This window comes from Protopterus annectens, chromosome 3.part1, assembly GCF_019279795.1.
Source record: "Protopterus annectens isolate FY-2018-M chromosome 3.part1, PAN1.0, whole genome shotgun sequence".
In the NCBI taxonomy this organism is placed as follows: domain Eukaryota; kingdom Metazoa; phylum Chordata; order Ceratodontiformes; family Protopteridae; genus Protopterus; species Protopterus annectens.
This window is the reverse complement of record NC_056732.1, coordinates 607,241,094-607,265,899: the sequence shown is the minus strand read 5'-3', so window position 1 is coordinate 607,265,899 and position 24,806 is coordinate 607,241,094. Positions and strand designations below refer to the sequence as shown.

At 39.9% G+C, this 24,806-nt stretch overlaps 1 protein-coding gene across 2 annotated transcripts in view; it reads left to right on the top strand.

Annotated features, from left to right (window-relative positions):
- ATP9B (ATPase phospholipid transporting 9B (putative)) overlaps positions 1–24,806 on the top strand; it is a 4,837,291-nt gene that overhangs the window by 2,849,178 nt on the left and 1,963,307 nt on the right. For both annotated transcript variants that reach the window (XM_044066988.1, XM_044066990.1), the window contains exon 12: positions 17,898–18,058. In XM_044066988.1, coding sequence (XP_043922923.1) covers positions 17,898–18,058 — 161 coding nt within the window. The remainder of the gene's footprint in view (positions 1–17,897; positions 18,059–24,806) is intronic.

Genomic DNA, 24,806 nt, shown 5'->3' with positions numbered 1-24,806 from the left:
CTCATCCCTGTAGTTATATTCCTTCCCACCGTTAATGAGACCCACGACTGTGGTATCATCAGCAAATTTTATAATATGGTTTGACTTATGTTTTGCAGTGCAGTCATGGGTGAGGATGGTGAAGAGCAAGGGGCTGAGCACACAACCTTGGGGGACACCAGTATTCAGGACTGTGCATTGAGAGGTGGTGTTTCCAGCGCATGTCCACTGGGGTCTTCCAACCAGAAAGTTAAGAGTCCAGTTACATAGGTGCTTATTTATCCCGAGTTTCACAAGTTTATCCACCAGTTGCATCAGTATCACAGTGTTTAATGCAGAACTGAAGTCAATGTACAGCATCCTCAAATAGTTGTTTCTCCCTTCTAGGTGTTTTAATGCAAGGTGTAGTGTGACAGATATAGCATCCACAGTCGATCTATTTGCCTGGTATACAAACTGGAGTGGATCAAAGGACTTAAGCAGACTCGCATTTAGATGTTTCTTCACAATCCTCTCAAAGCACTTCATGACGTTTGAGGTTAAGGCGACCGGTCTGAAGTCATTGAGACAAGTAGGGTTGATTTTCTTTGGAAGTGGGACAGTACTGTTTTCCTTGAAACATGAGGGAACTTTCTCCATAGCACGTACCAGATGTCAGTACCAGATGTAACTGATCAGCACAGCCGTTCAGCACCTTGCCAGGTATGAGGTCAGAGCTAGAATCAGGGGGCTACAGCCATCTGGCACAGAAGAATGCTAAAGAAGCTGAAAAGTAGTGTACAAAACAGTGGTGCAACCAGTGCTACTTTATGATGTAGAAAACTGGCAGTAAAGGCAGAGCAGTTGTGGAAGATAGAGGTGATGGAGATGAGGTGCCTGCACAGGTGTAGAATGCACATTATAGGACAGATGAAGAAATTATGACAGCAGAACAGATACCTAATCAGCTTCAGTTGTAGAGAAGGTAAAAGAGAACAGGTTATGGTGGTTTAGGCACATGTGTATGAAAACAAAAAGCAATTTGATGAAGATGACTTGGGGCAAACAGGAAGAAGGCAAGATGAAATGAGGGTGTCTAGCAAAGAGATGGATGGATTGTGTGAGAGAACCTCTGGGTTGGAGAGTGGCACTAAATAAAGAGGGATGGCTGCAGTTGATGTGACACTCTGATCCCATGTAGAAAAGGGGGATGATGATGTAGCCTTGCCACCTTCGTAAACATATCTTGACAGTAGCTTACAGTATTGGCAGCACTGCAGTCATTAGAGATATTGGCACCTTTGCAGTGTCCTTTGACTACCATGTAGCAATTGTAGTTAAATTCTTATTTAACCCCACATGATAACTAAAGGTATCTCATCCAGGTCAAAATAAGGTTAGTTAGTAGTATTTCAAAGAAGTTATAGTTCCTCTGTACTCTGCACTGATCAGACCAGTGGTAAAATATAATGCCTCTGTTAGGCAAGTATCTTTCCAAACACTTTATGCCACTCTTCAAAGACCCCAGTTAATTAAAAAGATCACTGTCTTCAAGAATCTGAACTGCTAGGACAAGCTTTGAAGCTCTATCTCTAGTCTTTAAATCTTTTAGCCCTTTGCATGGTGATTTATGTGCTAAGGACTCAACCCTCCTTATCTTTTACTCATCCACAAACAGATGACTTCACAAATAGTCAGACTAAAGCAAGACTTGAAATTTCAATAATAAGTAAATAAGAAATGGTGGAGGGACATATTTTGCCATGTTTTCCCCTCTGTGGTAATCTTCCATTGCATATAAAGACAAACTTCGATGATTGGATGGAGACTCATACTGGGCCTAATTTGTTCTTTCCCTCCTGGAGGCATAAGGCATCCTGTGAGGGTGACTATTGGCAAGGTGGTTATTGTCCATTGACTGATTCTTCCTTGTAAACTGTGAGTCTTGGGTCTAGTTCCCAAGGAAGGTTCATCTCCATTGGATGCTTCCCTCTTCAGTGACCTTTTAGGGAGTAGTATTTTCGGGATACTAAGGTATGTCTAGAAGTTCTGACAGTATTAAAACTAGGTAGGAGGGCAGGAATCATGAACTAGATAAATCACATAAATGTAATCAAGATGGGGTGAAATCATTTTCTTCTGAAGATTCCATCCATACCAATAAACAGAAATTGGTTGTTGCTTTTTATCCTATCAATACCAGTAGTGCTTCTAAATTGCAAGCCATTGCAATGGAGATCAACCTCCAAGGTTTTCTAGACAGAATAGTATCTCTTTGTCTGATCAAAACTTAACATGTACCTTCTCTGTTTGCCAGTTTCTCCAGGTTCATCCTTTCCTTCCATGATCAGTATGTTATGTTTGACATTGACTGTCGGAAGGTGCTGAGGGCTGTTTTGAAGATGCAGATGGATATGGGTCTAGTTTAGTCCTTTTCCTCTTTTGTGTCAAGGTGGATAGGGGCATTTTTGTATACCCTTCTTTCATGATGTCTTCCCTCTGACACATCTCAGCACCACTTCCAGTGAACCTGATTAGCATCGTGCAGGTGTCAGAGACAAAATTTTTTATCTGCAGTAGTTTCCATTTTGGACCATGGCTTAATGCTTTGATGCTTTCAACACTGTCTATGCCATTATTAATGACATTGCCTTGACACTGGATTCTCATCCAGCCTATCGTGTCAGAGCCAGGTGTTTGAAGCTAACATCATTGTCAGTGTTCATGGCACCATTGACTATCTCCATTGTTTTGCCCATCAAGCATTTAGGCTCTGGTCATTGTCTCTCTCCACTGATTTCTCCATCCAGCATTTAGGCTCTGGTCATAGGTCCATAGGTAGGTACTAGGCTATTGGCCCTAGGGCCTATATAAGCCTAGCCAAAATGGTACCCTGGCTTTCGCCATCCAAGAAAAATATTTTCCTGTGACACTGTCAAGCAGAGCCACAGAAGTGATCCCTGGAGTGAATTTCCTATTTCTCATCCAATTATCAAGATTTTTCTTGACGAGTGCTAATGAGGAGCTTTGTTTGATATAGATAGGTAGTTTGTTCCAGAGTATGGGGAGTCTCTGGGACAGGAATCTATCCCTCCAGCATGTTCTGTTTATTGTGGTGACCAGCTTTAGGTCCGTAGAGTGTGTAGTTTGGAGGGATTGGGATTTTTTAAGTGGAGCATGTCCAACAGCTCTGGGTTTGACATAGCTTTGTATGTTAGGCAGAGATCGCCTCTGAGTAGGAGATATCCAGTGGAGTAAAGCTGGAGTTTTTTGAGACGGTCTATGTAGGGCATCTGTTTGAGGCCGGTAATCATCTTTGTGAGGTATTTCTGTGGCCTTTCCAGTTGTTGTAGATGTCTTGTGAGGTACATACCAAAAGGGGCATTGTACTCTATAATGGGTCTAATGAGTGACAAGTAGAGGGGAACAATTACCTCTTTTTTCCTGGATGAGAAACCTTTTGTGATGAGGTGTGCCACTTAGAAGGATTTCCTGACTACTGTGGCAATCTGATTATCAAAGGAGAGACTACTGTCCACCTGTGTCCCAAGGTCTCTTATCATACTTTCAGTGTTAAGTAGACTACCGCCTATGTGGTAGTTCATGGGTACAGAGTTTTTACTAAAGGGGATGACAGTGCACTTTTTGGCATTGAGCTTGAGGCCATGGCTTTGATACCAGGCATCTGTCTCAATGAGGCCCTTTTGTAGGATGTCCACATCGTTAGGAGTTTTGATTATGGCTCCTAGTTTGCAGTCATTTGCGAACTTTGTTAGCCAAAGACCTTCTGTGTTAGCCTGTACTTCAGAGAAGTAGATACCAAACAGGAGAGGACCCAGGACTGAAACCTGTGATACTCCACTTGTCACTGGTCTGAAGTCAGATTTGGAGTCTGCTACTTTCACAGTGTGGGTTCTGTCAGTGAGCCAGTTGGCAACCCATCTTGTGACATAGGGATTTATACCTAGTTTAGTGAGTTTATCTATAATTCCAGAGTAGGAGATGGTGTTGAAAGCCTTGGTGAGATCTAGATAGGCTGTGTGAACCACCTTACCCTCATCTGCAGCTTTGGTGACTTAGTTCAAAGAAGTCTATCAGGTTTAGGAGACTTGATCTTCCTTTTTCAAACCCGAACTGGGTAGGATCAAGAGTTTGGAGATTACCATTGTCTTTGTTTATAAGTTCCATGTCGATATGTTCCATGGCCTTGCAGACCAGGCTCGTCAGGCTAATGAGGCAGTAGTTACCGGGGTCCGTGGTGGCTCCCCCTTTGAGGAGTGGGATAACCGTCGCTGTGCACCATTCAGTGGGCACAAAGCCTGAGGTGAGGCTATGATTGAACATGGTACTTAGGTGGGGTGCCAGCTCATTCTGTAGTTCATGTAGAACACAGCCTGGGATGTTGTCAGGTCCCATGGCTGCTGTGTTCTTGGCTTTGGAGAGTGTGTTTTTTACCTATGCAGCTGTGATTACAGGAACTTTGCATTCTTCCGGTATAGAGATGTGTCCTTTAGGGGGTGAGAGGGGGGTAAAGCTAGCACTGAAATTATCTGCCAGGATGTAGGCAATATCAGTTGGTTCTGTATATTAATGCCATTGTGCTGTAACTCAGAGCAGGTCTGAGTGTTGCCATTGAGATGCTTGACATAGCTATAGAATGCTTTGTGGTTGTCTTTAGAATCAGTGGCGATTTTGTTTTCGTAACTAGCTTTAGAGGATTTTATGAGGGATCTCTGTTTCTTACTGAGGCTGACCAGGGAGTTCCTCCAATCATAGGTTTTTACTGTTTTTTACAGCAGTTTCTTTCTTCTGTTGTAGAGTTTGTTTATGGCAAGGGACCACCAAATTAGTTTATTTTTTTGGGGAGAATAGCATTTTGGTTCTTTTAGGGATAGCACGATCCATGCATTTGTGTAAGTGCTTATAAAGTGCATTTGTGTAGGATTCAGCAGTCATACCTCTGTTGTCCGTTTGCATGGGTGTCGCAAAGTTTGTCACTTCTGTCTTAAGCAGCGTGAAGTTGGCTTTAAGATATATTTTTCGGTAGTTTCCCTAGTGGGGGGTGGGGGCAGGATGTGGATGTCTTGGGTGATTAGCTTATGGTCGGATCTCACCAATGAGGAATTGACCTTTGGTGTGGAACACCGGTCACCCATGTTGGTAATGACCAGGTCTAGGATATTGCTGCCCCTGGTGGGGGTGTTGATAAGTTGATACAAGGCATTGGAATTTATGAATTCCAGAAAACGTTGAGCAAAAGAGTTGGAACATGGGTAGTTTTCCCAGTTAATGGTGGGGTAGTTGAAATCGCCCATTATTAGGCTGTTGGGTTGTACCCTAATATTTTCCAGTGTATCAAGAAATGAGGAGTGGGAATCCTGGGGCATGGTGGGGAATCTGTAACAAGCTACAATTTGCATTGCGGTCTTGCTCAGAGTTAGTTGCACTTGGATAATCTCGGATGCATTATGCTGAGCAACTAGCCTGGAGGTGTGGATATCCTTAATGAATATGGATACACCTCTGCCTTTAGTGTTTCAGTCCAGGTTAGGTGACCGAAAGGTGTGGTATGAATTATAGCCTGGTAATGCAGGTGTGCTCTCTGGAGCCTTGAACCAGGTCTCTGACACTGCACAGATGTAGATGTTCTCCATTTTAAGGAGTGGCTCGAGTGAGTCCAGTTTGAGGTTTAGACTTCAAGCATTGAGTAGCAATACCCTCAGATTTTGCTTGCTTGTACTTGTTATGGTGGTGAAGTTGTCATTTGAACCTTGTCATTATCTCTCACCATTGTTTTCTCCTTCCAGCATTCAGGCTCTCACCAAAAAGGCTTTTGGGCATCAATGCCTAGTGTCAGCCATTTGTCACCGAGTTTGCCAAAAGTGGTGCTACTGTCATCAACCTGATTGAAATTTTAAAATTAACCTTTCATGATGACATTGCAGACTTTCTGGGAGGAGCCAACATGGCCATAGTACCTTCCAGTATAGACAATGGCCTAAAGTTAAAAATGCTTAGCAAAATCAGAGGTACTGTGATCCTACAGTTGGACAGCAGTATAATCTACATGGACTTGCCTGGCTGTCCCATTCTGGATGTATTTGAGGACTGACTCTTTTGCCTTGCTTGCTTGTTTGGCCTTTACACAGGGTAAGTGGATTCATACCATCATATCCAGAGGCTACATCATTCCTTTCAAAACTCCACCCACTAGACTGTTCCATTTCTCATTGTTTCAGCCTGACAGAGTTGTGTAGTTAGAAAAGAGGATTTTTAAACCACTTTCAAAAAAAGAGCTATCTAATGGGAAGGTGTTTTGATTCCCTGTGGTCATGCAGATAGCAATACTCCCAGCACAGTGGCAAGTATTTGGCCTTGCAGTAAAATTTCATTATAGTTTGTGATGCTGGTAAGAACATGCAACAACCTCATGGCTGCTTGAATAACGGAGCTTTCATGACAACTCTCACCCCAACACTGGGCAAGTATTCCCAGTGCACAGAGAAATTAATTAACATGGATGGAGGCTTTGATGGTCAAGCAGGCACAGGGTCAAAAAGAATACAGAAAAAAGCATACGTGGTCATACATTAGATGTATAGTGCAAGAGGAAGACACCTAGGCTTTCATGTCCTGGACAGGCATATAGCTATCCTTGACAGGATATCATGTTTTTTTTTAGGAATACTGAATAGTGCAACAGTGATCAGTTGGAGATCTGCTGTTATAGTAAGTTCTTATACAACATTACTTTAATTTTCTCTGAAACTAAAAATAAAGACCTCAGACCAGTAGTGGACTTTAGTGTAAACAAATTTGTCTCCGTAGAAAAATTCCACATGGGGACAGTGCGGTCCATTCTTTTTTGTTTTGCAGGAGGCTGATGTGCTCCTTGGACCTCCAAGATGCCTGCCTTCACCTATTGATAGTAAAGGATAATCCAGGAGGTTTCTGTCCTTCCAGATAGAAGCCAGTCATTATCAGTTTCAAGCTGTTCCTTTCAGTCTCACTTCAGTCCCAGGCTGTATACCAGATGTATGTGCGTAGTTGTAGCAAACCAGAGGCTGCAGTGGGTTAAGATGTTTCCTCATTTGGATGACTAGCTCCTGCCTGCAATGACTCTTGAACTAGTGGCAGCAGAGTAGTCACTTCACCTATTCCAGTTCTGGGGAATTGTGGTGAACATTGCTAAGTCCCAGATGGAGCCATTGCAGACTCTCACATTTATTGAATAGACTCTGGATATTTTAACCTGCAAGGAACATCCACCTGTGGAAAGGATTTGTTCTATCCAATTGGCAGTGTCTCAACTTCAGTTTCAAATAATTACAGTAGCTCTTACCTTAGGATGCTATGCTTGATGGCAGTGACTATATATTCTATCCCTTATGCATGTTTTCACATATGAGTTTTTACAGTGGACCGTGAAAAGGTCAGTGGTCTCAGCTGATGCAAAGGTTCTCCCATGAAGAGATTTCCAGTGCATGCTAACCGTATTTGCAGTGGTGACCACACCAATTTCTGGGCAATCCCTTTCACCTCCGCACTCCTTTAGTAGCTGTTCCCACAGACACTACTGCCATATGTTTGGGGGGGGGGGCATTGTCAGTGCAAGATAAACAGTCCAAGATGCATGGTAACACTTTTGGGCCTGTATGCTTATTAGTATTCCTAAGAAGAAGGGTGGTCCTTTTCAAATTTAGGCTTTATTCCCTTCCTCATGGTGCAGTTGCCATGCACTGCGGCAACAAAGCAGTGATATGGTTCATAAACAAGCAGGGTGGTGCTTGCTCCTTTTCCATGTGTTGAGAGATCATGAGATTATAGGAGTGGGTTGTGTCAGCCAACTGCTTTCTGATAGGTAGAAATATTCCCAGAGAATCAGGTTCACTTATTGTTTATTGATGCTGCACAAGTAGCTGTCATTTTTACTAGCATAGAAACTTCCATTGCAAGGGGAAAGCCCTCCAGAGTCCTGTTTGCCTATTGAAGCAATGCCAGTTCTATAAACTTATGTTGCCAAATCTCCTCATTCAAGAGAATGCCTTAGGGAAATTGTTGTCCAGAAATGGACTCCAGGACTGTGTTTCATTCATTTACTAATGTTTGCCTAGAAAGCCAGGCAGAACAAGTCCAGAGTCATTCTCATACCATAGTTCTAGACTGAGGATATATGCTTCCTTCTCTGACCTAATAAGCCTCTAGGACAGAGATCTTTCAGGACCATATTGATTCACCCACATGGCAAACCTCAATCTGATGTCCCCTTTCTCTAGCTAACTGTATGGTTCTGTACTTCCTGTGAAGGCCATGGACCCTGCAAACTCTTCTAGGGTTGTCCAGATCCTCAACTCTGTCCAGATATCAACAGAATAAAAATATACAAGAGTAAATGGACTTGATTCTCAAGTTTGGCTACTTCCAGTGTGTTATAGCTCTTTGAAGACCTCTTTTCTACACGTGACAGCTGTCTTTGATTACTTATCTTTAGATTTTCAACACAGGCCTTGGTTTGTCATTTATGAAAGTTCCTGTTGTTGCCATCACGGATTTTCACAACTCTTGACTTGCTTTCTTAAATGTTTGTAAGGCTTTTCTTGAAGAAACTTTTCAAATTAGGCTTTGTTTATGCTAGAAAAGTGGACTTCTCCACTTCCTGAACCTGCCTCTAAAGTAAATTTGCAGTACTAGACATGGAAGACCCCCATTCCTGGTAGCCATGACTTCTGCAAGAATTCCAAAATTGCAGGCCTTGTGTAAAACCTTTTCAGCTGATTTTCTTAAAGATATACTTGGGAACAAACTCTTCATTCATGCCAAAGGTGGCTATGGACTGATTTGAATAAGTTTGTCAATTTGAGTGTATCCTTTCCAGTCTACTGCAGCAAAGGTGACTACTTTCTGTACTGTATGGATGTACCCAGGCAACCTAGGTTTTACAAGAACAGAACAGAATATAATCTGTAAGGAAAGACCCTCAAGCATTTGTTTATTTTTCTTCTAATAGGCCAGGTTATGAAAGGTCTTAAGGTCACTTTGTCTAGGTGGCTCTTAGACTGTATAAAATTGTCATGAAAAGTAGAAAACAAACTTTGCTTTCCACTTCTTCTGCATATTCAGCCATCACAGTGGCAGCCCTTCACACTTTTTTTTTTCAAAAATGCATCCTTAGATGATACTGTGCTGCTTTGACTTGAGGTCCTATAAACAGTATGTGAGCTATAGGTCTGTATCTTCTTTTTCGGCATACAGTTATTCGAACTATGCTTTCATGGTGTTCATCCAGGAGGACAAGCTTAAAACTGTGTTCTCCTGGTCAGGGGCGGCTTGTGCTATTGGACTGCCGGACTGCAGCCCTCCCAGCTGTAAAATCAAATAAATAAAAATTAAAACAAAGAAGAAAAGAAAATAAAGAAAATAAAAATAAAAAATAGACGCGAGTCCCGAACATCGCGCATGCGCACTCGCACGTTTTCCCGATGTCAGACTGCTGGTGAACCAGTCTGGAGCATGTGCACAAAATCCAGACTGTCTCACCAGCAGTCCGGATTGACATCTCAACATTTAACTCCAGATATCCCAAAAATCTATGCAGTTGTAACTGCACGGACTGAAGGGGATCGGACTGCAACGTCCGCAGGCTGGTGTTCTAGTGGGAAGGACGTGCCTTCTCTCGCGGGATTCTGCTACAGGGACCGTTAATGTACAGCTGTGGATGCTGACGATGGATTACTTACTTTCGTGGCTGGATTTACTTTGAATAATGTTAACTTTGTGGATAGATTATTTGAACAGATCGTGGCTGCTTCACTGGCAGGTAGGTACAAGGTGTGTGTGTGTGTGTGTGTGTGTGTGTGTGTGTGTGTGTGTGTGTGTGTGTGTGTGTGTGTTTTTTCTTATGTACTGTTTTAGTTCTCAGTTGATTTAAATTTGATCTTCATAATGCTTAATTGTTATTCAAGGTTAAACTAAAATTTTCAGATGCATGACTGTTTATCAGAGTGAAAATAAAACTGTGCAATCTCTTCTGTATCTTTATCAAAATACAAAATACCACAAATCATGAATATGTGAATGGTCTTTGTCTGATTGCTATTCTCTTAACTAGGTTTAATAAGCACTACATTTGTATTTTATGTAAGGCCTTGCAGCAAAAAAAGAAAAAAAATGTAGGACTACACAATAGAATTGTTACTCTTTCATGCGTCTAAAGAACTTCAAAATGCATGCAATAATTTGTATGTGATGCCAAAAAAATCACTGTAGATTATAGTATGCATGTATACTATTGGTGGATTATTATTTTTACATGATTGTTGTCAAGCACAGGAACTTTGCACTGACTTTTGTTACCAAAATATATAGCTTGGACTTGGTGTCTCAATTAAGCAGACATGATTTACCAGCTAATTGTGTAAATACATAGATTTGATTCGATGATGTTTTGTAAGTATGCACATTTCCTCAAGACTCGCTAGTTTTAGACTTGAACTCTAAAACAATGACTTAGAGCAGGAAAGGAAATCAGCAACAAGTATACATTCATTCTATATTCTAGCTGTTTTAATGATTATTAGTTTAATTATTTAGTGTTAACATTTCAGAAGTATCTTTCTAATTGAGGTACTCAACTTTTATATTAGGAAAGGTGTTGTCAGTAGAATTAGAAACCATCTTACTAAATGTAAATGACTACAGTTTTGCACTCTAGTAAGGTAATTCTATTAAAGACAGTATCTCAGATTTGAAATGTTAGTGTTAGAATAATGAAAATGTATCTTACTAGTTTTGTAATTCTTATAAGATGAAATCAATCATGTTCTGGGTGACTTAATAAATGCAACTGAATATCTGCACATTTGCACTCTGTGTTAATGACTTAATATTTTGGATTTGAAATGCTAATATAATAAAGAAAATGTATTTTACTAGTTTTATCATTCTTACAAATGGAAATCAGCCACATTCTAGGTGCTAATAAGGAAAGATTTCCTAATACCAATTGCCTAAATATTAAGGATGGTCAAGGCCGTATCAAGAACATTTCTGACACAGGCTGGGTTATTAAAAAATTGCTTTAACATTGAAAGTCTGAGAGGTTTTGTATTTGGTAAATCATTTTAACCATAATTAACCCAGTATATGCCTAGAAAATGAACATCACATTATCTGTTCATATTTGAACAGAATGGTTTCAAAAATAACTGAAGCTTTTATTTCTCCTGTACCCCATATGAAAGACTGACATTCCTCTGTGGACAGTGGTAAGGTGGCACAGGGTGTGTGGCATTAATTCCCATGAAGGTAGTGAGCAAGCTAATCTACATGTGCAGACCTGAGGAAGACACTGAAAAAATCCAATGGTTCAACAGGTCATTTGAGCCTGGAGGACTTATCTCCTTCCTCGGAAAGTCTTTGGCATATATGGTAGCAACAGTAGTGATATGCACTCAGGAAAACTGTGACTATTACAGGGGACCAGAACTGTATATGACAGGCTGGCATTGTTGCAAGCAGCTGCTAGTAATGATCATGTGAGGTATGATGCATATGACATGCTTTCCATTTTCCACTTCATATTACTGCATGCAGTGTGGTGTCATGTACCACAGAGAAGACTGATTCAACACAGTAACTGGTAACAACAATGCTGGTACAATATTGTTCTATAAGCTGTGTGAAAACACTACAAGACTGGAGTAAACTACTTGACCAAGTGAACTGTAAGTGGGTGACATTGGATAGCTCAATGCGGCACCAAGATCACATGAACAACTTAATGTAATTTCAAAATTAGGTGAGGACCGTTGTGGGTAGAGCTTAGCTTAAGAGTTTTAGAAGGTGCAAGCTGGAAGTATGTGTGTGTAAATGCCCCAGTTGCAGTGAAATCTGTAAGGTTTGAACCATGAACCTTAGGTGCAGGTAACAAGAGCCTGAATTTCCTACCCACCACCATTTGTGAAATCTTGCAGATTTTTCCCTCATATTTTGTTCTGTCCTGTTCCTCATAACATCTGTGTTTTCTGAATACTTAAAATCTGAGATATTTCATGGTGCAGTGCTAGCATTTTGCCTCGCAGCTGCAGGTTCTCAGGTTTGACTTTTAGCTAGGGTGCCTTCTGTGTGAAATGTGCATGTCCTCCCTGTGTTTGTGTGGGTTTACTTTGATGGTGCAGTGGTAGCATTGTTGCCTCACAGCTAGAGGCTTTCTGTTTTGATTCTTGGCTGGGGTGCCTTCTGTGCAGAGTCTGCATCTCTTCCCTGTGTTTGTGTGGTTTTGCTCTGGTGTCCTCCCATGTTACAAAGACATGTGTCTGCAGTATTTCTCCCTGGGCCTCTGCTGAAAATTGTTTTTTGTTCTGTCAGACTTTTCTGGTTAACAAATGTTAAATAAATAAAATTGACAGGCATTTGAATTTCAGACGTCATTTCTTCAGAAAGTACATAGCAACACAAAACCTTTTATTCTACCAATTTTCTAAGTTTATAAGATGAATATTTGAAATTTGTCCCTATTTTTGGGACTGTATTCCCCCATTATTAGCTTTGTCCATGGTTTTTTGTGCTAAGGTTGAGAGCTATGGCAAGAACTGAATTCACTGAATATGTTTGAGGGCTGTATTCCCCCATTACTGGGTTTGTCCATGTGTTTTGTGCTAAGAGGTTTACAGCTATGGTGAGAACTGAATTCACTAAATGATAGCCATTTAAGTTTCAGTCTTCCTGTCTTTCACCAAGCAGCTAATTTGGCATAGTGGTATGTTGCTCTGACTGTTTTGCACAGGGACCTGGGTTCAAAACTAGGCAGTAAAATGTGTGGTGATACAGCATTTTATTCAACCAACTTTCCAAGATTATATAAGTAATGTTTGCCCCCCCCAATCAATTTTGGCGTTTTCCAGATTTTCCAGATTTCTTGTGCTGCGAAGTTAAGATACAGTTGAGTACTGAGTAGATTTTACAAGGAGTTGAGAGTTGCAGGGTAAGAAAAGTTTAGTGCTGCTTATGCTGAGTCAGCTAGCATTGTTAATAGCACAACAGGTTGTGTACTTGCTTTTGATGCAAAAGTCTGTGGGTTCTACTCCCACAAGTGACGTATGCTGCCGTACTGAGAATGTCCTCTTTGGCGAAGATACTAACTAGCAGCAACCTCTACATTAGTTACAGATCTCTTTAATGTGGAATTATTTAGATGACTTACTTCTGCAGAGATTGTGCATATTTACTGATACTGGTGTATTGTATAAGTTTGAGTAGACGTTTTTATGATGGAAATTTTCTCAATTGGGCAGTTTTGTCATTATTGGTGCATGCATTTTGTTTAATTGTTTACTGGAAAAATGTTCAAAACAATACATTTAAAACACCCTCTAACAACTGTACTGTATTATACAAGGAATATAATTTAATACAATCAGGAAGGTGTATCACAAAACACATGTATGTTTTGTGTGCAAGGGGTCTATCATTTGAAAACAGCCCAAAGTTAATCTTTATACTACCCAGATGTATTTTCTTTGAATGTGGATTTCACTGCTGTTTCAATGAATGTGAGTTTCAAGTGCAGAGTTTTAATGCTATTTTCATTGTGAGACTGCATTGCTTTGTTTAGCAGATGTTTTAGTGTTTGCGCTGTAAAATACAAAATAAAACTTTCAAATAAAATCCAAATCATCGAAGTAAAGCAGTATGCACATTGCAGTGTTTATGGTAAATGGGGCAAAATAGCCAAGTAATGGGACATTGGAATGACTGCATGGGGTGGCTCCATTCAACCATGATTTTGTGAAGGGGAAGGATAGCAAACTCGGACAGCCCCGGCTCAGCTGAACTATACCTCTCAACTGTCTAGATTTTCACAGAATGAATGATTTTTGCTTCTTTTTGGTTTGTTTCTCATAAAATTTGTGGTTTTCTGGCAAATCATTTCGGAATTAAGTTACTAAATAATGGCAGACATTGAGTTTCAGACTTCATAACCTTCAGAAAATGCATGCTAAAGCAAGACCTGTTCTATCAACTAAGTTTATACAAGAGCAATTTTTAGCACTGTTTGTATGTTCCCCCAATATATTTGGCCTTGTCCAGATTTCCTGCGTTAACAGGTTGAGTGGTATGTGCAAATTGCTTTATAGAATTGGGCATATCCAAACCTCTCAAATGTCACCGATTTTGGCTCAAAATGTTGCACTCCCTCTAATCCCTCTGCAAAATGTCAATTTTTGGAAGAAAACATGGAGTGTTTACAATTAATAAATAACTGTAATAATCAGAGTTATAGATTACTTTCATTTCAGAAATGCATGTATATTAATTTATTTTGTCAGCTGCTCAAGCTAGCAGTGCTAATATTAAAAAGTGCCCCTTCTTTAACAGGTTTCCAGCTGTATTGTGTGGCTATTTTATATTTTTGCATCGCATTTTTGGTCCATTTTTCATAAAATTGTGGTTTTCTGGCAAATTAGTGACAAATCATTAAAGATTGAAGTAAGAAAATAATGACAGACATTTCAGTTTCAGATTTCATACCCTTCAGAAAATTCATACTAATGCAAGACCTACTATTCTATTAGAACGTTTATAAGAACAATATTTAAATATTGTCCTTAATTTTGGGCCTGACTTTGTCCAGATTTCTTGCTCTGAGGCTGAGAGGTATGACAAATGTGTCAGGGCCACTGCAGTCAGCCAGAGACATTTCAAGTTATGACATACTTTTTGCATCCCACTCCCCCATGTAGTGACTCTGGATGTGTCCAAGCAAGGCAAGGAGCAGTTATGCAGTGTAAGTGTGCAGAGCAGCCCCCCCCCCATCCAAGGTAGACACAAGTTCTACAGTGGCTTTTCATCTGTCTTGCTTGATTTTGCAGAAAGTTCTGGTTTTCTGTCATATTTTTATTCTGTTGATTATGTTTTGTATTATTCAGAAAGTGCCTGTTGCTCTATGTTTAAGTAGCAATGATTTCATGACCATCAGGTAAGCTTGTCTGAGATTATAAGATGCAAGTAAGCTTACTGTTAAAGAATTACCAACATTGAAATCCTTTTTGTTGTTGCCATGCAGAGAATACTTGCATAACTAGATAACTTATAAGCCTTGGTTTTGAAATGCATATGACAGTATTTATAATAAAGGACAGGATTACAGTATTTTAAGAAGCTCATTACCTTTGTTGGAGCCTTGCCATAATCTTTGCAGGCTTTACCCATAAACTACATAGAATGTCAATCTATGACGTGTGGTCCATAATCCTTTAAGCAATTTATCTTGAGCTTGTTTCTTATTTGCTGTTCATTTTTTACTTTGATCATGTTTTCCCAGTGAAACAGATAGTTGTCAGGCAGCAGATCTTTTATGGATAAGAAATATTTTACAAGTGGGGGGTTTCATTGCTACTTTCAGCATGTTACTTGGTACTTTTTATAAAGCTGAATATAAATTATAATTATGGTTTGAGATGAGTGCTGCTTGTTTGTCTTGTACTTGATTTTGACTGGCAATCCAGTAATGTATTTGAAAAGTAATTTATTTTTTCATGCCTCACAACCTTTTTGTTTCCATCTAGATATTAAGTAAGCTGTCATGCAGCCAATGCAGTGAAATATTTTTTTTTCTTCTACACTTCATTTTGTCTTGATTGGACTCTCATAATGACGGTTTGGCACCCAGGGCAACGTATTTAATTAAAGTTCCAGTTTTTGTGGTTTTGAGCATAGCCCCTCCCCTTTCTAGTTGGACACACCCTTCTCATTGGCCCCACCCATCCAGCTGTCTCCTGCAGCCCCCCTTTGATTTGAAGTCACCAGCTGCCACTGCTCCTGGTTGAGAAAAGTTTACCTGATTTTAGATGCATAAGTTATGTAGTTATACAATAGTTCTGCATGGTCATGGTCCATCTTCAGCATACTTGCTTTCTTTTCTCCAGCCTTAGGCAGACGTGGTGGTTAAGGAGGTATTACAATGCTTTGTTCCCATGGCTGTACTTCATACTAATTGCAGTTTGTTGTTGTGCTTTGCTCTTAAGTGGAACATTCTGGACCTGGATGGGTTACTAGAGTGTAGAGCAGAATTGGCAAGGTGGGCTACAGTTTTGAAAAGTAAGGAGGAAATTAGAGATAGATAAAGTGTCATTTGCCAGGATGCAAAAGTCTTGTCAAGCCATAGTAATGCATATTGGAAAAGCTAGACCATGATCATACAGATTCGTCTTTATAGTAATTAAAACAATTTTCATCTACCAGCACTCTCAGATTGTAGTTAAATTATTGTCATCGCTGGCAGTGATTTTAATTTCTTGCCTTTTAGCATTTAATATGATGCCTACATCCGCTTTAGTTTATGCTGGACTTATTTATTTCTGCTTGTATCTGACTAGTTAATTGTATCAGCTTGAATTTTATTGAAACTTACTGCTGATAATCTATGTGCCATTACACTTTATTTTCATGCTGTCAATATATATTCAGCTTTACTTGTTACTGTAACTAGTTTGTTGCTCAAATGGACCCTTGTGGTCTAGTCCACTTAATGTTAATATTTGTCCAGCTTTATTTGTTAATGTGTTCAGCTTTACCTGTTAGTATAAGTAGTTTGTGTCTGAAAATGAGCCGTTATGGTTTAGTCCCTTTACCTGTTCCGAGTAAATGCATAACAAACTTTTGATGTCCCCTTATGACAATTACCTCTCTAGAACTAAAATTGGCTCCATTTACTCGGCCATTTCAACTGACTTGGTAAGATAAACATCCCTTCTGTTTCTCTGTGATCTCTCTTTTGCCCCTTCACTTTCAGCTCACCCCTCCTTTTGCTCACCAGTGTATCTGTCAAATATTTTATTTTGTTTCTTGATTAAATTGGATCTATTATCCTGATTCAGAGCCTTTTCTTGCTGTCTTCCTTTCTTTTTACTTAAATGATATTAAGTTCTCTGTATTCTTATTTCTGTTTCTTAGTATTTCCTAAATTGTTTTCCTAATCATGATGTTTGAGTACCTCAGTTTTTCTTTCATTTTTTTATGTGAACATTATACATAAAAAGCTATGAAACATGTAAATGGACTCCGATCTAAAAAAAAAAAAAAAAAGTTACATCATTAACAACTTGCTTTTTCAAATGTGCTGCAGTACAACATTTTTCAAAGTTGTCTGCATTTGTTGAAGTGGTTTCTTTCATTCATACACTTATGTTCTGGTTACCTGAAAAGCACCCTTGCCTGTGACATGGGGGCATGTCCAGTTGTATTAAGAATTAGAGTTCCGCTGAGAAGTTGGCTGCAAAGTTTGTGGAGGCCTTCTGTAATAGATTTGTCAGTGCTGTAGTCATGGCCCTCTTAGTAATTCAGACAGTTCATAACGTATGGTGAAAGAGTAATATATACAAACCTTCAAGCAGAGGTTAGGAATCACCATGTTGCATTCCTAAATGCATAAATTGCTTATTTCTCATACAGTGGTTTTAGAACTATAAAAAACAATTAAATAATGTACTACAAGTAAATAAAACAGCTGTGCCGAAGTTTGGAAATGCTATCATATAGACTGTCAGCTGCAATCGTAATGTCATTATGAGATTTAGAATATGGTTCTATGCTTCTGCGGAGACATTAACTGAACATAATACTTTCTTCATTTATGTTTGCTAGTAAAATAGCAAGCTTCATGTACATTTCACTTCAATTTACTCTTACATTATTATGTCTAATCAGTAGTATGCCATTAGCTTATGTATCCATTGTTTCGTCTAAGGAATCTTAAGAAATGTTTATAGTGTTTTATACATACTTATGTATGTAACTGTTAAAGTAATTCATGTATGTCTATATATCCCTTTAAACAGGAATGTTATTTCTATGTGAATTTTGCAAGTACAAATAAAGAGATGAACTAATTGAATTGAGCTAAAAGATCTTAGTAACCCACTTAATTTCATGTTTTCTAGGTGGGCTTGCTTGATCTTGAACTGAACCAGCTGACCAAGGCACTGTTTTTGGCGTTGATCGCACTGTCTGTTGTAATGGTAGCCTTGCAGGGGTTCGTAGGTCCGTGGTATCGCAATCTTTTCCGGTTTCTTTTATTATTCTCCTACATTATACCCATCAGGTATGGATAAAAAAGTAGAAGAAGAAAAAAACACTGCTGTCTAATTTCACTGCAAGTGACTGCCTTGAAATTTATACCTAGTGCTCATTGAAGAGGAAATTGATCTTATCAGGAAACTGGAGACAAAGATGGCAAATACTGCTGATTCTTAAAAAAAAAAACTGCTGAAAAGAATAGTTTATGTTTTTCATCTTTAGTGAGGTATTTAATCCATGGCTTAACATGCTTATGTTCATGAGGGCATGATTTCAGCACTTTTAGGATTGCAAGAATATATTTCAAGTCATTGTGACATATTTGCAATGTACTTATGTCATGAAGTCTGCAATGTGAGTTCTTTTTCTTCAGAGCATGTTTTTCAGCTAAATCATTGTGCTTACACTAGTAGGTGTGGGAAACGTATACATTATTCACTTTGCGAATGCACGTACTGTACAGAGAGATGCTGGATATTTATGAATGTTGCAACAGTTAGGTATTCCTATTAAAAAATTATGTCTGAAACAAAATACTAGATAAGGTATGTAGACAAAGTGACCCAAATTGTACTGATGATGACCTAAGTTTAGGACCATTTCTGCATGCTGCTTATTACTTGTCAAAAATGAAAAAGCCTACTGTAGTATGTACTATGGAAAGCGAGTGTTGACTGAAGTGGGAGTGGGAGAGGAAACACTGCACTAAGGTTACTTGGATGTGTCAAGAGAGGTTTAGGGTAAGAACTTGTATTCTTATGAAAAGGAAAATGATAAACCCTCTCCTTCAGCTTCACAGTGCCTTTGAGACCTAATTTGGCATCATACCTCTCAACTATACAAATTTATGCAAAATGTCCAGATTTTTGCCTCGTGTTTGGTCCGTTTTTCATAAAATTGTTGTTTTCTGGCAAATTAGGGGCAAATCATTAAAGACTGAATTTAGAAAATAAATGACATTTGAGTTTCAGACTTCATACTCTTCAGAAAATTCATGCTAATGCAAAACCTGTTATTCTATCAACTTTCGCAGTTTATAAGAGCAGTATTTAAAATTTGCCCCTATTTTTGGGCCTTTGTCACACTTATTTATGGCTTTGTCCAGATTTCTTGCTGTAAAAGATTAAGAGGTATGTTCGGCATGGTGTTGCTTATTAGAAGATATCTTTCAGTTTTTTGATTATTCAGCAGTCGATGAAACCAGCATTTGTGTTTGGGAGGTGGTCAGTGAAAGGTAACTGGTAGTTGGTGAGATAGCACTGGAAGAGAGGTTTAGGCCCTGAGTATTTGAGATGGTGAGGTTACCAGAGAAAGTTATAAATTAATAGCATCACAGTATAAAGGTGTAGTATTTCATACACATCTACGAAAAACAGAATCATAAGGCAAAATTGTGTCATAACAGATGGGCAGCAAAGATTTCTAATCATGAGCAGAACATGTAAAAAAAAACTTTGTTGAAGCCACAAAGTAATAGCAGATAAGATATTACTGTTTTATTTTCTTATTTAATCAGAAATGTGAGGACATTCATTATAGGTGCGTGTATGTTGAAATTTTCATGGCTTTTGAATTTCTCCTGCTTAAAATTGAGAGTATTTACTAGCTGCTATATTTGTTGTGAAGGTAGATAAGCATTTGTCTTTACTGACAGAGTCTTTACTGCTAAGTAATCAGCAGTATAGAGGCATTGTATAAACATCCTTTGTATTTAATGATGTGAAATGTTTAAAACCATTGATATATTGCAGTTCAGAAGTAATGTGCTGTGGTGCATGTCCTTCAGTATGGCCTGAAACAGATGTGTAGGATGGAGTACATCTGTCTGTTAGCACATGATTCAGTGGGTATGATGTCTGCATTGAATGCTTTACATTTCTGCCAACACTCTCTTCTGTTTCCTTTTACTGCTATTATTGTGTTTTTGTTGCAGATTTGTGGCCATTTATGAAGTTACATAACCAAACTGTGCTTTGCCCTCATGCTTTTGCACATGTTCAGCATTGTATTGATCTACTGTAAGTCACGTGCCATGGGGAGTTTGGGATCAAAAAGAATATGAATATTTTCTAAACTCATTTTACATTGTCATGTCACAGTATTCCTTTTTCTTCCTTCATGGACTTCAGTCACATCCTTTACTTGCAGGGCTGGTGTTAGCATTTTGGGGGTCACCAGCTAGTTTCATGTTGGGATCCCTACCCAGTAGGTTGTAAGGTGTGACCACACAGCTGCCATGCCTCCTTCCCTGTCAAGCTCACCTAGCACCCTTTAACAATCAGTAAAGTGTTAGCACACTTAGATCATTACATAGACTTGTAGTGTCACTAGTACTGTATCAAGGTACACACTGACTGGCATTTAGTACCAGTGTTACATTATGACAAGCTTCAGTACCACAACAAGGTAGCCACTCACAGATGTATATGCACACACTGACTGGCATTTAGTACCAGTGTTACATTACAACAAGCCTCAATACCACAGCAAGGTAGCCACTCACAGAGATATATGCACACACTGACTGGCATTTAGTACCAATGTTGCACATTACAACAAGCCTCAGTACCAAGGCGAGGTAGCCACTCTCACAGAGGTACACAAATTGACTGGCTTTTAGTACCAATGTAACATTATACAAGAGGACTCAGTACCACAGAAAGGTAGCCACTGTCATAGAGGAATATGCACACACACTGTCTGTCATTTCGTAGCAGTGTTGTTAAATTATGATAAGCCTCCATACTGCATCAAGATAGTTGGTCCAGCAGAGGTACACAAAGCCACCCACACAGACTCCCACACTCAGGACACAGACTCTCACAGAAGACCACTCCCACACTCAGGACACAGACTCTCACAGAAGACCACTCCCACACTCAGGACACAGACTCCCACACAATGGCCACTAAATGGCGCACAGCGGTGTGTATCCCACTCCACAAAGGGGGATCCACCATGGACCCCAGGAACTACCGCCCCATTAGCCTAACTAGCCTGGTCTGCAAGGCCATGGAACTTATAAACAAAGTCACTGGTAATCTCCAAACTCTGGACCCCACCCAGTTCGGGTTTTTAAAAGGCAGATCATGTCTCCTAAACCTCATTGACTTCTTTGAAGCAGTCACCAAACACGTAGATGAGGGTAAGGTGGTTCACACAGCCTATCTAGATCTCGCCAAGGCTTTCAACACCATCCCCCACTCTGGAATTGTAGATAAACTCACTAAACTAGGTATAAATCCCTATGTCACAATATGGGTTGCCAGCTGGCTCACTGACAGAACCCACACTGTGAAAGTAGCATATTCCAGATGTGACTTCAGACCAGTGACAAGTGGAGTACCACAGGGTTCAGTCCTGGGTCCTCTCCTGTTTGTTATCTACTTCTCTGAAGTACAGGCTAACACAGAAGGTCTTTGACTAATGAAGTTCACAGATGACTGCAAACTAGGAGCCATAATCGAAACTCCTAACGATGTTGGACATCCTACAAAAGGGCCTCACTGAGACAGATGCATGGTGTCAAAGCCATGGCCTCAAGCTCAGTGCCAAAAAGTGCATTGTCATCCATTTTGGTAAAAACTCTGTACCCATGAACTACCACATAGGCGGTAGTCTACTTAACACCGAAAGTGTGATAAGTGACCTTGAGACACAGGTGGACAGTAGTCTCTCCTTTGATAATCACTTCACCATAGTAGTCAGGAAACCCTTCTACGTGGCATACTTCATCACAAAAGGTTTCTCATCCAGGAATAAAAAGGTAATTGTTCCCCTCTACTCATCACTCATTAGACTCTTTATAGAGTACAGTGCCCGTTTTGGTATGTACCTCACTAGACATCTACAACAACTGGAAAGGCCACAGAAATACCTCACAAAGAGGATTACCGGCCTCAAACAGATGCCCTACACAGACCGTCTCAAAAAAATCCAGCTGTACTCCATTGCATATCGCCTACTCAGAGGCAATCTCTGCCTAACGTACAAAGCTATGTCAAACCCAGAGCTGTTGGACATGCTCCACTTAAAGAAATCCCAATCCCTCCAAGTTACACGCTCTAGAGATATGAACCTTGTCACCACAATAAACAGAACATGCTGGAGGGATAGATTCCTGTGACTTCCCATACTCGGAAACAAACTACCTGTCTATATCTAATAAAGCTCCTCATTATCCCTCAAGAAAAATCTTGATGATTGGATGGGAAATAGGAAATTCACCCTGGTGATCACTTTTGTGGCTCTAATCGACAGGGGCATAGGACAATAATTTTCTTCGGTGGCGAAAGCCAGGGTGCCTTTTTGGCTAGGCTTATATAGGCCCTAAGGCCAATAGCCTAGTATCTACCTATGAACCAACACAGCACTACAGCAAAACTGGGCAGAGACACCCACACATGACAAAGACACCACTACAACAAGACTGGACAGAGACACTGGCATAGACTCCCACACACAGGACCAAGACAAAACTACAGTAAGACTGAACAGAGACCCACACAAGAAGAAGGCAGCACTACGGCAAGGCTGTATTTAGACACCCACATAGAATACTAAACACAAAATAAAGGCAGCACTACAGCAAGACTGAAATACACCAGACACATTAGACAAACTGATCCCCACCATACAAAACAGAAAGACAGCTACAGACATGCAAAATATTCAGACTACAGAGGCACACAAGATGGTTGTGGGAGGTAAATAGAAAAGACTACGGACACATAAGATGTTCTGGAAAAACCCTTAAGGATTACAGAGAATGCAGACAGACTCAAACCCAAAGAGAAACAGGTAAAGTCAAAAAGTACACAGATAACCAACACAAGTGCCATGTATGTTCAATGTGCATTTAGCTCCTCAGCTTTTTATATTGCTGCCACTTTTAGTGCCATACAAGTAATTTGTTCTTCCCATGCTTCTAGTTGTCTTTTCTTCATGACAAATTCTGCCTCATCTGGCTGTCCTTGCCTCATGACAAATCCTGCCTCATCTGGCTGTCCTTACCTCATGACAAATCCTGCCACATCTAGCTGTCCTTGCCTCATGACAAATCCTGCCATATCTAGCTCTCCATGCCTCATGACGAAGCATGACACATCTAGCTGTTTTTGCATCATGATGAATACTGTCACACATAACTGTCCTTGCCTCATGATGAATCCTGTTGCACATAACTGTCCTTGCCTTATGACGAAACCTGTCTCACATAACTGTCCTTGCCTCATGATGAATCTTGCTGCTCTTGTCACCTCAACAAATCCTCCCTCTCCTATCTTCTCTTGCTTCAACAAATATTTCTGCTTTTTTATCCTCCTTGTCCTACTTGGTCCTATCTGCTGGAGTAAGCAAAGTCAGAGTGAATACACATCATATTATTATACAATTGTACAAGCCTAGCTAAGGTGCAGCCTGAAATTTGCTGCGATACAGTATTCAAAAAGATTACTGGAAAGGAAAGGTGTATATACCTAAAGTTTTACTGATATCTTACGAATGTCTTCCTGACAAAGTCTTCAATGAAACTGGGGTACGATAAACCTTGTCCCACCTCATGCTCAGTTGAGAGCACAGCTAAGACTGGAAGTCTTTCCTGACTCATTGATGAACGTAGGTATGTTTAGAAACGCTACATACTGCAGTAGCCTCTGTAACAGGTGCAGTCAAGTAAATGCACAGTAAAACATAAGCGTTTATATAGATGACCAGTAACTGGTTGCTAATGAGGGAATGTAACAGTGGCGATTCAGTATCAAGCATTCGAGAAAGGCTTTTCAGTTCGTGTCCAAGGTTATAGTCATTAGTGGCCACTTGTCCTGTCTGTCAGTTCTTTCAAAGTCTTGCACTTTTGGATCAAGGTGTCTTCTGCAACTTCACTCAAGACTTTAGTATTTGATAAAAATCAAAAGGCCTTATCAAACTCTGAAAGCTGCTCAAACTAGTCATTAAATGACTGATTGTTATGTCCAGCGGCACATTGAAGAACTCTACACTTAGTTTTACCATTTGATCCTGTACAGTCTCATCCTCTCCTTCATAGTCAAAGAAACTCTTTACTTTCCTCTGCCTCTTTTCCTAAACATACATTTCTTCTGCTGTCTTGGAGGCTTCACCAATGGCACGTTGAAATCCTGTCTCTTTGTAGTTCCTCATCAAGTCCATAGTTGATGCCAGCACTTTGACACATGAAGAAATATCAACCAATGGACTCTGCAGCATTTTGCTTGCAGGATTTAGTTTTGTCAGCACATCATAGCAAACCACTAAACATACAATAAATTGGTATGACATAGGTTGTGAGAATAGTCACCTTCCCTGTTAATATGTTGCGGCATCACTTGTGTGTAAAACTTCACTTATTTCCTGTAATACTTCCATGACTCCCTTCAGCTGAAGCCATACTGCCTTGGTGGTGTTTATCTTGCATTCCCAGCGAGTCTCAAAAAATGACTTCACAGTGACATTTATCCATTGTATCAAGATCTGCCATTGGCTCACTGATTCAGGACAGAGTACACAAATGTCCTGCAGACATCCGAAAAAAAACACAGCCTGTAGTGATGAATGTACTCCATCACCAACTATAAGATTTAAATTATGGCAGGCAAGTGGCATGTAAAAAGACTTTAATTAATCTGTTTTATAAGGACCTGCACTCCAGCTCATTTCTCTTTCATAATGCTGCCATTCATAGGATCATAGGAAGTTACTAGGCTATTGGCTCTGAGGCCCTTATAAGCCTAGTCAAGAGTTTAGCCTATGAATAG